The sequence below is a fragment of the Trachymyrmex cornetzi genome, unplaced genomic scaffold (genome assembly GCF_001594075.2).
Source record: "Trachymyrmex cornetzi isolate Tcor2-1 unplaced genomic scaffold, Tcor1.1 scaffold270, whole genome shotgun sequence".
Taxonomy (NCBI): domain Eukaryota; kingdom Metazoa; phylum Arthropoda; class Insecta; order Hymenoptera; family Formicidae; genus Trachymyrmex; species Trachymyrmex cornetzi.
The window spans coordinates 1042763-1058899 of NW_017297377.1; the positions used below are offsets into that span (position 1 = coordinate 1042763).

Here is a 16137-nt window from a genome sequence, read left to right on the forward strand (position 1 = left end):
TTCAGCGTCGATATCGACGACTTCATCGGGAACGCAGCCTCCAGCTGACCATTAAGAATCGGAAAAACTGACTCGCTCTTTATGCCAGTGGGTTTTTGTGCTTGAAACGAGGCGAATGCGGTTCGCGTCTTCGGAAAGAAAGGAACAAATAACGTGTGGTAAAAAAGTATTGGAGAAGTGTGTCGGAAAAGATGTACGGTTCCGCGAGAAATGTAGAATCATTGGTTGGTTCCCCGGGCATGGCCCGAGAATCTGCACGATGATTTTTGCGAACAAGTTCGTGACTAACAGAAATATCCAGCGACCATAAGAGAGCGTTATAAAAACATGCGATGCTCGAATAAATTTTCACCGAAGAAGAACCCTTCATATTCATGAGAGAATTCGCTTTCTAAGCTCTCCATGCATTGGATGTGCAACTTTTACAGCAATTATTCTTGCGAATAAATAATGAATAATTGAACAGTTATCGAATAATTCATAGAAATATGTGGAAACTTGATTAATTATCCGGTAAAAACTCTTCATTTCCCTTCACTAATTTAATTAATATTTATTTATTTTAATCTTTATTTTTACGAACTTTTTATAATGGTTTTAATCACGCGATCTCGTTTATTGTTGTATTCTTAATTCTTCTATCGAAATAGAATGTGAATTCAGAAATACTTTTATTACTAATGATATCATTAACGTTTTATTATGTTTAAATTATTAATTATTTTTATGTAATCAATTTATATTGCGATCTTTTTGTTTTTATTTTCATTTCTATTTTCAATCAGTCTAATTACTTGTTTCACACTAACGATCACTTGATCAAGGTCGAAACGTATGTATGTATGATTTAATGTTTATATCGATTTGATAAATGTTAAAAATAGATTAATTATCAACATCTAATAACTAGCATTGACTCGTAGCCTTTCTTTTCTGACAATTTTATTTTAATCTATTTTAATTTGTTTTTAATATTTATTTCAATAGTTTATGTCGTAATAAATACCTGTAATAATATTCGCAATTTATTCGCTGATCGTTTTTTATCTGCAACATTCACTTTTGATTGATATATTATTTATTTATTTAAACACAAACAGCCTTTTGAAATAAAAAATGTAACCCTTAAACGTATCACATTGGGAACAACACACATTGGCATGCCTAACTTAATTTCAATTGCTTATAACTTTCATAAAAATATTGTAAAAATTTTTTTTCTTTGAAACGCCAGAGATTAAGGCTCAATCATTTTTTGATTAATTTGTTGTTGGATTTAACTTAATAATATTGTAAAAATTATGCTTTTTTTTTAGCTATGATTAATCACTAAACTGATGGTTTTGTAGTCTAAGAGTCTGAGCACAAGAATTGTCGTAACGTTTACTTAAGTTGCAGACGTAAGTAACGCACAAGCTTTCACGTATGACGTACAACTTATTGTCATGTCTCTAAGAAACGACAATAAGTCGTACGTCATACGTCAAAGCTTATGTGTTACTTACGTCTACAACTTGAGTAAGCGTTACAACAATTCTTGTGCTCAGACTCTAATTTTAAAAATTACTGAGATTAAATCCAAACTACAAGTTAATTAGAAAATTGGACCTCAAAAACACATAACGTTACTATATACGTATATTCTTATTAATAAAAAAGTTATAAGTAATAGAGAAAGCATTGGAAAAAAAGTCAAGTATATCATACCAAAGAGGCGTTTAGAGATTAATTTGATTTAAATTAATTTTTTGATCGAGACTGTTCAAATACACCTTCGGCGCGATTGCGCGCCGCTCAAGAGAACTCTGGTTAAGACAGCGCGGCGGTAACGGTGCCGTGCAGATGGTAACATGCAAGAGTGGAGCATCCGCGAGTCGCGAGTGATGGACCGTGACGTTCTCACAGATAACTCACGGCTTCCGACGTCCACTCGCGTTCTGTCTATGTCGAGTTATCCAAGGAATAACTCTGCAGAAGAGCGGCGGTCTTCCTTTGTGGCCCCCTCGCGAGAAGGAGTCACGTGTATACGTAAGATTCGAGTTTGAATTTGATGCACGTCTTTCTAACGTAAAATATCAGAAAGTCACTTTTCCCGAAGAGGCAAAAGATGGTATGAATATAGAAAATAATATTGAGAGCCGGTAATATACGCGTTCATAACGACGTAGCGAATTTTGTTGCGTTTCAAGAAAAATTTCTTGTTCTACTTGCAGAACGTTGTACGTCTTCGATGAGAAAGAAAGACGACTAAAATGATATTTAAGATCCCGATGTTTTAATTTTATTTTCATTTAATTTGTGATATATGGCGGTAAAGAATTTTACATTTTTAAATTATATAAGATTAAGACAATGTTGTGTACCGTTTATTGTATTTTTACATAATGATCAAGTTGATTAAAATAGTAAATTAATGAATTTTGACAGATAAAATTATGTAAACATTAGTTTTTAATTATAAATTACGCGTAAGCATTAGATTTAATTAAATTATTATCACTAACTAGAAATATCTCGCTAAAATCTACGTATTGTTTAACTTGTTGATATTACTAAAGTGATATCTTCTTTATCGACTTGCGATAGATCGGTAGTTGTTTTGCGTATCCTTGACTCTTACCTGCATCCTCAATAACCTCGAAGATCGATAAATCGCTTCTTTATCACATTCTCGCAAAAATGCGTATATTTCTTGAACTGAATTTCAATTTATATTCACATCTCTGCATCAATTAGAAATTTTTCTTTCCAAAGAAAATTAGACTACAAAGGATAAAAAATAACATTGTTATACACACGCGCGTCTATACATATTATATATTTATATATACTTTTTATTAAGTTAAAGTAAAAGTAACAAATAACATCGAGAGAGTCTCTTCCAAATAGTCTTGCGATGCTACCATATACAATATACTCCCCGAATAAGACACTTTCGGAAGACCAGAGATGAATATATACAAATTTAAAACGACTGTGATGATATAATTGCAACGTCTGCAATATTACGAAGCGGCATAAAAAACGGTAGCACTAAGAAAGAAAAGACTCACCGTTGCTACGACCGAGGGGCACGATAACTGTGGCCCGTGTTACATTGTGGGAATACGAGGCGATCGTTTCGAAACGTACTGTACAAAACTGTAGGCGGGCATGATTCTCTTATCTCTATATATTCTTCTGTACATTACTTTTTACACTTAACATTCGCCAACGCCGCTGGGGATTGTACATGGCACGGCATCACATGGCTGGTACAGCCGACCGATCGACACGTATGTTAATTTCCCGTTGTTCGCGATTCCTACGCGACACTTCCTATGTCTACGGAGCGGATCAAGAGCGGTCGAGTACGTACGCTTCCTTCGAGACGAAAAGAATAAAAGAAAGAAAAAGAGGAAAAAAGAATTACTAAAGGAAGAACGTTCGGATGTGCTCTCCTCGAAAGATCATCCGAACATGCTCGTCGCCATGATCGGGAATTGGAAGCCGCCTCTGCGATTTTACGGTAACGTTTCGACAATCGGCAGGTACCAAATGGCCAATTGTTGCGCGCTTGAAAAGGTAGACCTAACCCACCGTGGTTCGGGAACCAATCGTCTTTCTTTTTATGGGGACGTGTATGATAAAGGTATGAGTAGACTCCCATTGAAGCTCGGATTTTCGTTTGGCAGACATCCTGGATCCGTCGCTGCGGTGAGAGATCGTTTCTAACGCATAATGGCCTCTCTCAAATGCCGTAGGTCATTTTTTCGTAGCCATGATACGGCACGCAGTAGCCGCTGTAAGTCTTGATCTCCAGGACACCGGCGTAGGATCGTGCCGGCGTAGAACCTGGATCCGTGTGCCTCCGCGGGCACCGGTGTCCACGGGGACACTGACAGAGAGGCGAGGCGTTCACCTCCTCGAGCTGCGAATTGCGTCTCTTGCGTACGGTGAACAGGCGGCAGGGCTCCTTATGCTGACATCGTATTTTCTGCAAGATCAACAGCAAATTAATCTCGCGCTAAGACTTTTCGTCAGCATTGCGCCACGAGAGGAGGAAATCTTAGCACCGAAACACAATAGGTGTAATAATAAGCCTTAAGCCTTAGACCAATCACCGTCGAGTATTCTTCTCACATTCGACTGTGATTAATTCTTTAAGGTTTAAGGCTTACTACATCTATTATGTTTCGGGACTTGGGCTGCGTTTGATCTAAGCGCTTTCAACGCTTCTATCCTTTACGGAGAAAAATGAATAATTTTACAGGTCTGTGATAAAAATATTCTTACTATTTTTACGAAACTTATGACAATTTTTTACTTGCCTGAAAATAAAAAATACTGGAGAGAAATAAAAGGTATATTACAATTATAGTCAATCTATTCAAATGATTACTTACGTAAAGTAAATGATACTATTTTCAAGAATAGAAGCACGACAATTTTTTTTTTCTCAAGATTTCATACACTTGTATTTTTTTTACTGCGCAATAAATTTTGTCAACGCTTAAGCAAAAAATATTTATTGATAAAGTAAATTCTATTGAGAAGTATAGCAATTTATAGAGTAAGAAATAGTCACAAATTGCAATAGCATAAAATTTACTTAACAAAATGTAAAAACTTTACAGTATGGCTATACGACGATTGACTATTTATTTGCAATTACAAAACAAGTAAAGTAAATTTTACATAAATGGACTTAGCAATTCCATAAAGTTTACTGGAATCCTAGCACATATTACTTTACATTTTTCTCCGTACAACCCAAGGGCGCGGTAAAATATAGGGATACCGATAGATATATATCGATTTTAGTGAAGCTCTTTAAAAATTGCATTTCGAAATAAAGTCCCGTGTTTTTCTTTATTTCTGTATCGTTGACTTACGCTTTGCGGAGAACAGGCGAAGGCGTAGACGAAGCCATGATTTCCATCCGGCGATTTGTGAGGTTGTCTACGTACTAAGTATGGCACGCTATTTGGCCGACATCGACAATAGACGCGTTGCACTGTCGCATTCGCCGGGCCACCTCCGGGTGCCAATGTCCACGTAATGTCCCTGTGGTAAAAAGTTAGGATATCTGAATGCGAACTTACAATTTAGTACATTTAGTACCATCTATTCCGGGAGTGAGTAACTCGGATTCAACAGCGATTTTCTTTTTGCACGGTTTAACGCGTTCTGAGAAGAAACATTCGTTAAGTGAAAAATTTACAGAAAAATTATACTCTCTAAAACTTTTACAGTGAATTGCATTTTAAGAAGTGAAATCTCACTCACACAAGGCGGTATTCATAGTCCGTTCTTATTTTAAGACTATACTTAAGATGGTTTTAAATATAAGAACCTACTATGTGTGTGTGTGTGTGTGAATATCTTGAAAAAGACTGGCTCAATTTTCAATCTTTAGAGTAAGATTCCACTTGGAAGAATTGAGAACAATTTCATCCGACTGTTATACAGTAATATAGAGTTGAACGTGAACGAAGCTAATTGTAAGATCCAAGAACGCAACGTGGAATCGTCGAATTCGAGCGGGAATCGCGGAGAATGCGTGTCGTGATCTAACTAACTTGAAGTAATGACAGATGGGAAGTCGTTTCACGGGCTCGCAGAGCTTGTAGCGGCGCGTTTTATCGGCAATCGTGTGTCCGTCGTCCCCATAAAGACTGCTGGGGCAGGCACGGCCGTTCGGGCAACGACATTGTCTCTCGACCCACGGTGCACCATATAAATCCACCTTGCTACATACCTCGCTCCGGTCCGCACACTCCGGTAACTCCTTCTCGCTGTTCTGCGCAAACAAGCACCCGCGTCATTAATAAAGCGATTGACGCTCGTTCGCCTTTCGCAGAAATTCAATTGTCTCTCCGATCCGTTCCGGAATGGAGATTTTATCACTTTGTTTATTTCGTGTCGCGGGGCGGTGGACACGAGCGCAAATACACCGAATCGAATTGCATTGAATCGAGCAGCTGACCGATATTGTGCTCAGAAAATCTCGACGTTATTAATAAATAAACATCTGGAGACCTGTTTATTTCTCGGGTATGGTAACGGAATTATTAGTAGGACGATTATGATTGCGCGGCGATTGTACCGTTGCGTAATAATAAACGTCTGAACGTGTCGTGTTGCGTTATGGGACTATGGTGCTTAATGAAATAAACGGGACGATTGCGCACAAGATTCGTAACTGAAGTATATCCGCTCTTTCTGCCGGCGATACAAAGTCTGCTATAACTGGACTATTTAGATGTTGCCAGTCCATTCATTGAGGCAATCGCGTACGTCCTGTCCGGCCTATCGTCATCGGCGATGCCAACTACCGTAAGGCGACCATAATCTCGAAATATCTGCTGAGAATATCGTTTAGATTTTTCCACTCAATTATCAATTACTTCACAATCTTCCTCTTCTTATATCTCGTATTCTGTCCTTTTTTTTTTTAACAGGTTTTTACAACTAACGAAACTTCGCTCGTCACGAGTGAATTTGTAATATCAAATTTCGTCGTTTGCTGAAGCAGAAATTAATCTGCTTCCCTTCTCTCCGATCTTGTATTACGTTACGGATTTACGAGTACAAAAACGATTTAAAAAACTTCGGTCTTCGAGCGATCACGCTCGTGATTTCTGTTAACGCGATACGCATTTATCGAGGTGCACCTCGATAGTGCGTGAGTCGAAGTAGTTGAAGCAACGTAGCCATTCAGCGAAGAAACGTTCGAGGAAATGGTCTTCCGCCGTTTTACCGCCGACTGTGAGCATTCGACTTTTTGCTATGACCATCCGTTCATCTCGTTTGTCTTTTTGTCGCTCCCTCAGATGTAGTTTCTACTATTACTACTGCTACCATTACTATTATACTACTTACTACGATCATTCGTCACGGCACAATGGATCGAACGAATAGCTTTTTATAAGGAAAATCCTCTTTTTCATCTCGTTCCTTTAGACATCCGTTCGCATTTATATGTCTAAAAATCTTGCCTACCAGCTTCCGAATAATCTTTTATTTGCTTACGATATTGCTTGGAGGTTCCGCAACATAGCCAACAAATTGAAGAAATCACTTAAAAATGTACAGAAAAATTCTTTAGCTAACAAATTATGAAAAAGCAGTATTTTTTTAAGATAATTTTTTAAAACAAATTTTTAAGACTGACTTTCTATATAGAGTAAAGTGATATAAATCTGAACGAAATGAGATTTGAATCGAATTTTCAAGTTTGATTTTCTTCTGTTCAGTATCCTCCACACAATGAGAGAGTTATCATATACACGGAGAAAATTTTTTCTTAGAGTTTACCCTGAAAATATGATAATCGTGGGACAACATTGTATTTCGAAGAATTTTAATGTAAATCTCTCTCATTCATTAATAAAACTACAATAAAGTATAAAATAAGTTTAATTAATTTTACCGAAGTGCATGATAAAAATCTTTAAAATATTGTATCGTATCACAATTACCATATTTTCAGAGTAAATTAAAAAAAAAATTCTCTCCGTGTACTTGGAAAATTGGATTCAAATTTTATTTCGTTTAGAATTGTACCACCTTATCCTATATAATTGATGTTTTTGATAAATTTATATATTGTTATATACACGTAATAAATTTACGATTTAATACCATATTCGTCCAATTAAACAAAAAAATCTATTTGGCCATATGCGCAGGTGGTATACATATAAATAATTTACAATCATTGAAGACTGACATCCGTCGAGGATGTTTTTAAGCTGCGCTCATCCATCTCACGGCATTATATTCCGATTTCAATCGCTTCCGATTGTTAATCGTGTTTGTCCGCATTATCCTTCCCGCGCGGCCTTCCCTACGCATCTCTTTATCCCACTTCCGTCGGCTCTCTACGAGCGAAAGAAAAGGTAAAGCGGAACGAAAGGCGAAGGAAGTTTTTGAAGCTGATATAGCGGCAGCGAGCAGCGGGATTCACGCACGTACACACGCGTACACACACGGAGAACGGCGGTAAACTAAAATGGGATAATAGAAGGACCGGAAGGGCGCCGTAAACCATCCGGAAGTTCTCACGCGTCTCTCGCTTCTCGCACGGCCGCAATGAAAATGACACCTGGCACTCGGGATGGACATACTACACGAAGGCAAAGAAGGTGGAGAAGGAGAAGGAGGAGGAGGTGGAGGATGAGGAGGATGAGGAGGAGGAGCCGCTAGGCATCAGCGACGACGGAGGAGAAGGGCTGCGCGAGACGAGGAACGAGATATGGAACAAAAAAAAAAGAGAGAAAGAGAGAAAAGAAGAAAAGAGAGGCAAGAGACGCACAACGACGCAGGGAATCTGGTCGGATGGATGGATGGATGGCGTTAGTAAAAAGAAAGATCTCTCGCTCATCGTTCCATATAGCCGTACCGGATGTCTCTAAGCCTGGAAATCTTGCCGTGCGATCGAAAGCATAATGACACTGGCTGCTCCGTATATCTCGCCGGGATAATTAATCGCCACTCGATGCATATCTACTAATTGTCCGAAGAGATAATCGTAATAGGCACACGTGTAGATCATGAATGGAGCGATCTACTACGGAAAAGGATTACCCTCTCTTTGATTAAATTATTTATTTTAATCAGTAATATGAAATTAACACAAATCCCACCTGTATTACATTTTTCTTTAAACGCGTTTTCGAAAAATGAAATATTCAAAGAAATATTATGAGGAAACGGATTATTCTTGGCATAATTCTTCTTAAGAAAAACCCTATTCTTCGATTGTGTAGAAAATGGCATTTTCGGATATGTCTTCGATTGTATTTTTCTGCTCTTTTCATTTCTATGTTTATTGTTAGAGAGGAGCACAGGTAGTAGGCACATGATTGTCGTACTAATCTACGGCTACCTGTTAACAACTGAAAGAGAGAGAGAGAGGGGGGGGGGGATGAGAGAGAGAGATGAGAATACAATGAAAAGGGAAGTTTGTTTTTCAAGAGCAATTTTGTGGTGCCGCGTGATTCTCGTTCGATATGCCAGGAGCAAGGAGCAGTTTTCTCTCCTCGACGACATCGTCGTCATCCCCACCGTGTTGTTCTTGCGCACGTACTCTCGGCCCACGTGCGAACGTACGTATCTACGATACGTTGTACTTGGGTGTCGCGCCTGTCCGCACGTGTATACCTACGCACTGTACCCCACAGGGGACACGTATGCACGCACGCACGCACAGACGCGACGCACACGCGCGTATACCGTCGACACGTAGGTGTTTACAGCAACGACAGCAGCAACAGGTTCGAGCATCGAGTGGGCGCCGCTCTTTGCTAACGGCTACGTTTCCCTCTCCTTCTACTTCCTGCGCCTGTAAGCGGACGATTTAGCTTCAAATCCTCGGAATGCTACCCGAGAGTATGTATACGAACTCCGCATATATATGTATGTATGTATATCGTCGGAGAGATATATGTACATACCGGCACCGAGGCTTCGTAACGCGCGATCTGAAACTTGTTGAAAATTGAAATGTAGTGTATCCGAATTGAGGAAAATCCGTGAAAAAAAGGATTTGGCGGTCTAAGATCACGAAGGATCCGGCAAATGGATCGATCACGAGAGAAATAACACGAGATCTCTCCCACCGTTCGTATTCTCGGCGATATTCAATTGCGTGGCTCGTCGGGATTAGGTCGCTAAACATTTAGCCGCTTTCTTCAGCAATTTAAGCGCTAATTCGTTCGGGGAACTTAATAGAGCGAGTAACGTAATCTTTAAAGGAGGAAAGTCGGTATGAGAAAAAGATTCGAGAAATATGCTCCATTGAAAATAAAAGAGTAGAAAAGTAAAAGGATGCGACATTGACGCTGCAATTCATATGGCTTATATAAAGTATTGCCTTTCGTTTACTGAACGTGCTTAAACGCGCGACATTAATGCCCATTTCTACTAATGCAGTTTAATTTTAATCTCCGCGCGGTTCAGCTAACCCTTCATTTTTTTTCTAGTTCTAAAATTTCGAACTAAGATTAAAGTCAATTGGCAGAAACGGATATAAGTGAGTTACGCGTATCAGTCAGCTAGTCGTTCAACATATTTGTACCAATGGCTACGTAATAGTTACGTAATATATATATAATGAATTAGAAAATAGGAAACTACGTATACAGTTGTAATATACATGGGTTACATAATTTAAGGATTGAAAATTGACGAAGTTGACGTGGGGAGTGGCTTACCCCGACTTGGTATAGCACCCTGGGCTCCTCGTGCGACAGAATGTGCTTCCGGTTACGATTGATCAGATCTATCTCGACCGTCGTGTCGTCGAATTCCTGCAGGTCAGCGTGATACTTGCTTTCGTCGATGAACAAGTACTCCTTGAGGTATTCATCGTGCTCGACTCTCAATGGCAGATCGAAAACCTCGCATTTGCTCCGGCGGACGACTCCGACGATCACCAACAGGGTGTACAGCAGGTGCCGTATCGTTTTACCGGTCATCGTGTCGCGGTATCTCGCAGCAAGCACAGCAAAGTTCTTCCCGATAAAGAATCCCGGTCGAGAGAATCGGCGATCGCCTGTTTGTGTGTGTCTCTCTCTCTCTCTTTCTCTTTCTCTCCGGAGGGAACGTTTGCTGCGTTAGGTGTTTTACTCCCAGGTGGGGGGGGGATGTAATAAAAAGAATGGTAGGGGGTTTCGATACGTTCACCTTCTTATTTGCGCGACAAGGCGTTCAGAACGAGCGGGAGGAGGAATACTCAGGGAATACTCATAGCAGAAATACAACACGGATCGAGAAAACTCGAAGGCTCGCCGGTCGTCCGCTACTGCTACTTGAAGTCCATCTTCGTGAATCTCATCAACGCGAGTCTTCTCATTGATCGATCATCGGAGAGGAGAGGGAAGAGGAGTTTTTCCGATCGCTTCGCGATGTATCTCGATCGCTCGTCCCGAGGGGATCGACTGACACGTACTTTTTCCCGAATTCGCAGACTCTACGGGCCAGACCCGCTGGAAACTCGCACAATTCGAACCTTGTACGGAAGTCTCGTTTAGATCTTACAATTTTTTTTTCTGTCAGTTACGAAAGCAGGATGTCACGTGTCTTTGTTTACCGCGATCTCCTCTTATCCTCCTCTTCTCGCGATTCCAGAGACGCGAAAGAACGGTTCCTCGATCCTGATCGACCGCTCTTGGAGAGAGAGAGAGAGAGGGAGGGAGGGAGGGAGGGAGGGGAGCCTCCAGGGTTTGATAGAGCGTTTGATCGCACTCGCGCACTCTCACCAAGTCGCCGATCGTTCCTCGAAATTTCTTATCTATCTGTCGCTGATCCGTTCGTTCGATTGTCCGTGCGGTACTCCTTTTTTGCGGATCCTACGAGATCTGGAGATCCTCTCGAGAAACGGAGCGCGATCGCTAAGGCTGAGAAGAAACAGAACGTCCCGACGAGATCGGCCTATGCGAAGGTATGCCGTCCGCTCGACTGGACTCTTAAAAGCCAGAAGTAAAGCATGAATGGATGCCCCCACCCCTTTTCCTTCGCCCTTCCCGTCCCTCCCTCCCGCGCCACCCTCTGGCATCACCCCCTCCTCATTCTCTTCTCATTCTTGACTGCTCCTGTCTCCCTCCCCCCCTCCCCCCTCCTCCTTCTCCCTTCCACTCTGTCCTTTGGCTCTTACGTCATCCCCACTACTACTCTCTATCCGGGGCTCCTCTCTATCTCTCCTCACCGAACGTTTTCATCGTCGCCGTTTTTTCTCGGGACTCGTCGCCGTTTGCCGTTTGTCCTTGTATCGCATCCTCTCTTCCACGGGCGCTCCGTACGAAGCGCGCGTTCCTCTCCGCTCTCCCCGGGAGCGTATTAACGAGTGTTTTACTCTTTCTCCGGAGGCCGGCCCGTTTGCTTTCGCGCGCGCGCGCTCTGTTTTGCCATTATCCGCTATGTTTTCTGCACATTCTGTGTTCCACGATACTTTTCTCTCTTCCCTCTCGGTTTTACCAGCGAGCCAGTTTTTCGCCAACGATTTCCCTTCCCTGTATCTTCCGATCGTACCTAAATACGTTTACCTCGTTTCTCGCGCAATTTCGAATCTCGTTTGACATCTCATATCTCCCTTCTTTCTCCTTTTTCTTTAGCCTCTTTTTTTGCTCTTGTTTTTCTTCCTCTAGATATCTAGATTTACTAGAAATACTAGAAATGCATTTTATCAGATAGTATATTTTATCTTTGCAAATAAATCAGGACATTTCTGTGATTATTCTTTATCTTTATGAAAGGTAGCTGTATTTTTTAGCTGATTTCGCGAAATTTATCCTTGCAAGTGATTCATATCTCGTATCTTTTTTGATATTTACAAGATTTTTTTATATAGTACGATAAGATGTTTACTATCTAGAACAATGCCAGTATTCAAGCTTCTTAAAAAATTAATCACTTGAAGGTCTGATTCTCGTATCCAAGTATTCGCGGTTGTCTTTGTATTCTTAAGATAAAATCGTATGAAAACATTTTGTAGAGTGCTGTCGCGCATGGAATAAGCTCGAAGATGTTTATTATTATTAAAAATATAAGGATACCGTAAGAGGAATGTCGTGAAGAAATGCTAGAGCAATGCAGAGACAACCGTCTCTGCATCGCGATATTACCGATATTCATGCTGAGACATCAACAATTGATGATGACTATTCTTGTTGCAGGGAGATTGTATGCTGTGTTCGGTAAAAGACAAGGCCGGATCGTATCTACGGAAAGTGCTTACGGCTTCGGTGGACAATTCAGAGTATTGGCCACTCTACCGGTTCTAGAGAGCTTCCATCTCGCAAGAGAACTACGGACGCAAACGTCTGGATTGGCTAGTCCGCAACTAGTTTTTAGTCATTGGGAGGTAAGCGTGTTTTCTTGTGAATTAAAGTGTTCATAAATTTGAGACATTCTTAGAAATTGTAAAATAATGATTAAAACTCTAAGCAACGTCTTGAATGTTTTTTATTATATTTTTAATATTTAATAAAAGATCTAAAGACATATGATTAAAGAATCCGTGACAATTTCGAAGATTTTTCTTTTCTAAAAAAATTTACATTAATATTTTAATTGCTCAAAGGAACTTTTAAACGTAACGTAATATTCCTGCGTTACAGGTAATCGAGCAGGATCCTTACTGGGTGCCATCCACGGAGGAAGAATACCTCCATTTTGGTGAAAAGGCGGACAGCGATAATCGAGCTAAATGCTACATGGATGCGGTTCGTCGAAGAAAAGGCCTTCCTGTGGACTCCCAATTAGTTACGCATGCTGAAAAACAACGCACTCTTTCGAAAAACAAGTGATGCGAAAATTCTTATTAATGCGAATCCTTTCAAAATTGCGTATACTTCGAGTTTCATCTTTATCGTAGAAACTCAATAATCTTACGTCCATTATATCTATGAAATCAATGCAAATGTATGAACAAGAACATTTGTTCCTTCCTGCATTATGTTATGAAACAAGATTAAATATTCATTGACTGATCAATATTTAATTTTGTTAATGAATTAGATTAAACATTAAATTGAATGTCTTCTTTACCTAATCATTTTAAGTAGTTTTTTTTATTTTTTCGACATCATTTTTAAATATGTTGTTATAACACATATTTACGATATATTTTGTATACAGAAGACCATGTTACGTACGAATAAAATGTATGATGTAATTGCATTTTATTGAACAAAAATATACAATTTAGAAAAGAAGACATAACATATGACGCTATTTACATTAAATAAATGTATTACACTTGAAGATAAATGTACATATGTATACATTTTTGTTAAAACAATATGACGAATGTATCGCAAGTTTGAAAAGCATTTTACAAAAGGTTTTTGATTAAGTGAATTCCTTGTTCCATATAGTAAACTATTTCGACTAATCATCCGTAAATACAATCTTTTTGCCTTGAAATCCTTTACTCATGATTTCCTGCTCTTTTTTCTTAGCCATCCAAGAAGGATGTAAATCGGCATTGTCGTCCTTTTTATTAATAATCGTATTTCTATTTGTGTTACTATTATTTGTCCTGTTATTAATCTTGTTGGGTGTCATTTTCTTGGATTTCATAGAAAAAGATTGTTTGCCCGGAGGTTTTTTATTCAAGTTTGTATCGTTTTTGCGATTTGCACTTTGTTCTTTAACTCGATCATTCAATTGGAGAGGTTTGGTTCGTGTATTATGTCTGTGAGATTTTGTGTACGACGTCGAGGCACTGCTCCCTTGATAGTTTTGACCATCCGCTGTCATGAAGAAGTCATCGACCACCTTTGCTTGTTTAGTCGCGGTACTTGCGGAATCTTGGCTCTTGGTAGACATCTGTGCGTCTTGATTGGTTTCTTGTTCCTCCAACAGCTCAGTGAACCTCTTCACTTTTGCTTCTTTTGTAATGCTTGATGGTTTAATTACATTTGATTGTTTATCTGTGACTGATGTAATTTCTGATGTACTATCTTTTCCAAGTTTTAGTGATTTTTGTTTTTCCAAAGATGTACCATCTTCAGCCAATGTCTTTTTGCGCTTGCGTAAATTACTCCTTACTTCAGATAATTCCTTCTTACATGTTTCCTCGTCTTCGGAGTCATGTTGAGGTTGTTCAACGTTTTTGTCAGTGACAACTTTTTGTTTCTTTGAACTCTTATTCTGAGAATTATTTTCTTTAGCTTTCCTAGTTTTCGCAGTATTCTTGTCTTTTAATTTTGTAGTCTTCTTCTTCTTCTCTGTTAAATGCTTATAGTCTGGGAATCTCTCTTTAAACTGTGTTAGTCTTTTATTCAGAATTTTATAATTCGCCACCCTTGCCATTATGCGAACACTACTACTTGATGACTGATCTTGTAATATTTTAGTCAGACTTCTTTCGTTTAAGAGACCAAATTTTGAAATATCGTCGTCTTTAATTGTCTTCAGTGCATAAACCTCGTCAATCAGCTTGTCAGCTTTCCTTCTACACTTCTCCTTTTGTGCTTCATTTCCATGTCTATCCCGTAACAGTTTAGCTTCCTTGATGAGCTTATTGACTATGCAAACTCGTGCCTGACGAACTGCATGTCGTAGAAGAATGAACTGAAAATATTATAAAGATAAATAGTATAATATTGTACCTCCTTAGTAAAAATGAATGCCAACAGATGATATGTGCTTCATTTTGATATATCTCACCTCACTATTCATTTCAGATTTTGCCATTTTAGATTAAGAATCTTTCCACAGTGAATCGCTTAACAATCGTACGGACAGGTGCATAAGTCCTCTTACTTTTCTTATGACTAACAATTTTATAGAAGTGCGTAGAACTTCTTTTTCTCCTAACTTAATAGCGATCGTCGACGAAATAGCGGCATCTCCTACCAAGCGAGTCAAGAGCGAAATGCGTAGAAAGCTTTCTACAGATCGCAAACAAGCCTAATGCTGGATTCACACTGCATCCGATTTGCGTACGACTCTCTGCAACCAATCAGAAAACAGGATTTCGCTTCGTATCATCGATATGCTGGATTCACACTGCATCCGATTTGCGTACGACTCTCTGCAACCAATCAGAAAACAGGATTTCGCTTCGTATCATCGATATGCTGGATTCACACTGCATCCGATTTGCGTACGACTCTCTGCAACCAATCAGAAAACAGGATTTCGCTTCGTATCATCGATATGCTGGATTCACACTGCATCCGATTTGCGTACGACTCTCTGCAACCAATCAGAAAACAGGATTTCGCTTCGTATCATCGATATGCTGGATTCACACTGCATCCGATTTGCGTACGACTCTCTGCAACCAATCAGAAAACAGGATTCCAATGATACGAAGGCTGTGTTCCAAAATTGTTTGTCAGCGCTGCGAGCACGTCGTCATAAGTGCATGCTACCAATAGTGTTCCAATTTCATAAGCATGCTTTTCATGCAAACGCAGCTTTCATTTTGGAACGATATTTTCAGTCAGCATATAGCGACGTCAGCGAAAAGAAACAAGTAACCTAGAAATATGGAGAGAGGCATACAGAATAATAGTAATAGTAATGAAGAAGTTAAGGAAGTTAAGGAAACGGTATATACCATTGATGTTTCGAGGATAGTCAAAAACCAGTTTGTTCATAGATGGAATCAGATTTGTAGATTGTTAAACAAAATTTTAT

The 16137-nt window shown here is 39.5% G+C and overlaps 3 protein-coding genes across 4 annotated transcripts in view; 1 reads left to right on the plus strand and 2 right to left on the minus strand.

Annotated features, from left to right (window-relative positions):
* LOC108761908 (elongation factor-like GTPase 1) overlaps positions 1-13514 on the plus strand; it is a 44992-nt gene extending 31478 nt beyond the window's left edge. The window contains exons 5-6 of one of the 2 annotated variants that reach the window (XM_018508684.1): positions 12660-12847; positions 13104-13292. In XM_018508684.1, coding sequence (XP_018364186.1) covers positions 12660-12847; positions 13104-13292 — 377 coding nt within the window. Of the gene's footprint in view, positions 1-12659; positions 12848-13103 lie in introns of both variants that reach the window. The other variant, XM_018508685.1, reaches the window with a different exon arrangement.
* On the minus strand, positions 2804-11433 carry aos (protein argos). The gene is made up of 4 exons (XM_018508688.1): positions 10200-11433; positions 5562-5782; positions 4875-5046; positions 2804-3976 (listed from the first exon to the last, which is right to left on the minus strand). Exons 1-4 carry the CDS (start codon positions 10461-10463, stop codon positions 3731-3733), a joined length of 903 nt encoding a protein of 300 aa, XP_018364190.1. The 5' UTR covers positions 10464-11433; the 3' UTR covers positions 2804-3730.
* Positions 13515-13638: 124 nt separating the features above from the next.
* On the minus strand, positions 13639-15390 carry LOC108761867 (serum response factor-binding protein 1). The gene is made up of 2 exons (XM_018508626.1): positions 15160-15390; positions 13639-15063 (listed from the first exon to the last, which is right to left on the minus strand). The coding sequence occupies exons 1-2, from the start codon at positions 15184-15186 to the stop codon at positions 13876-13878; spliced, it is 1215 nt and encodes a 404-aa protein (XP_018364128.1). The 5' UTR covers positions 15187-15390; the 3' UTR covers positions 13639-13875.
* Positions 15391-16137: the final 747 nt, after the last annotated feature.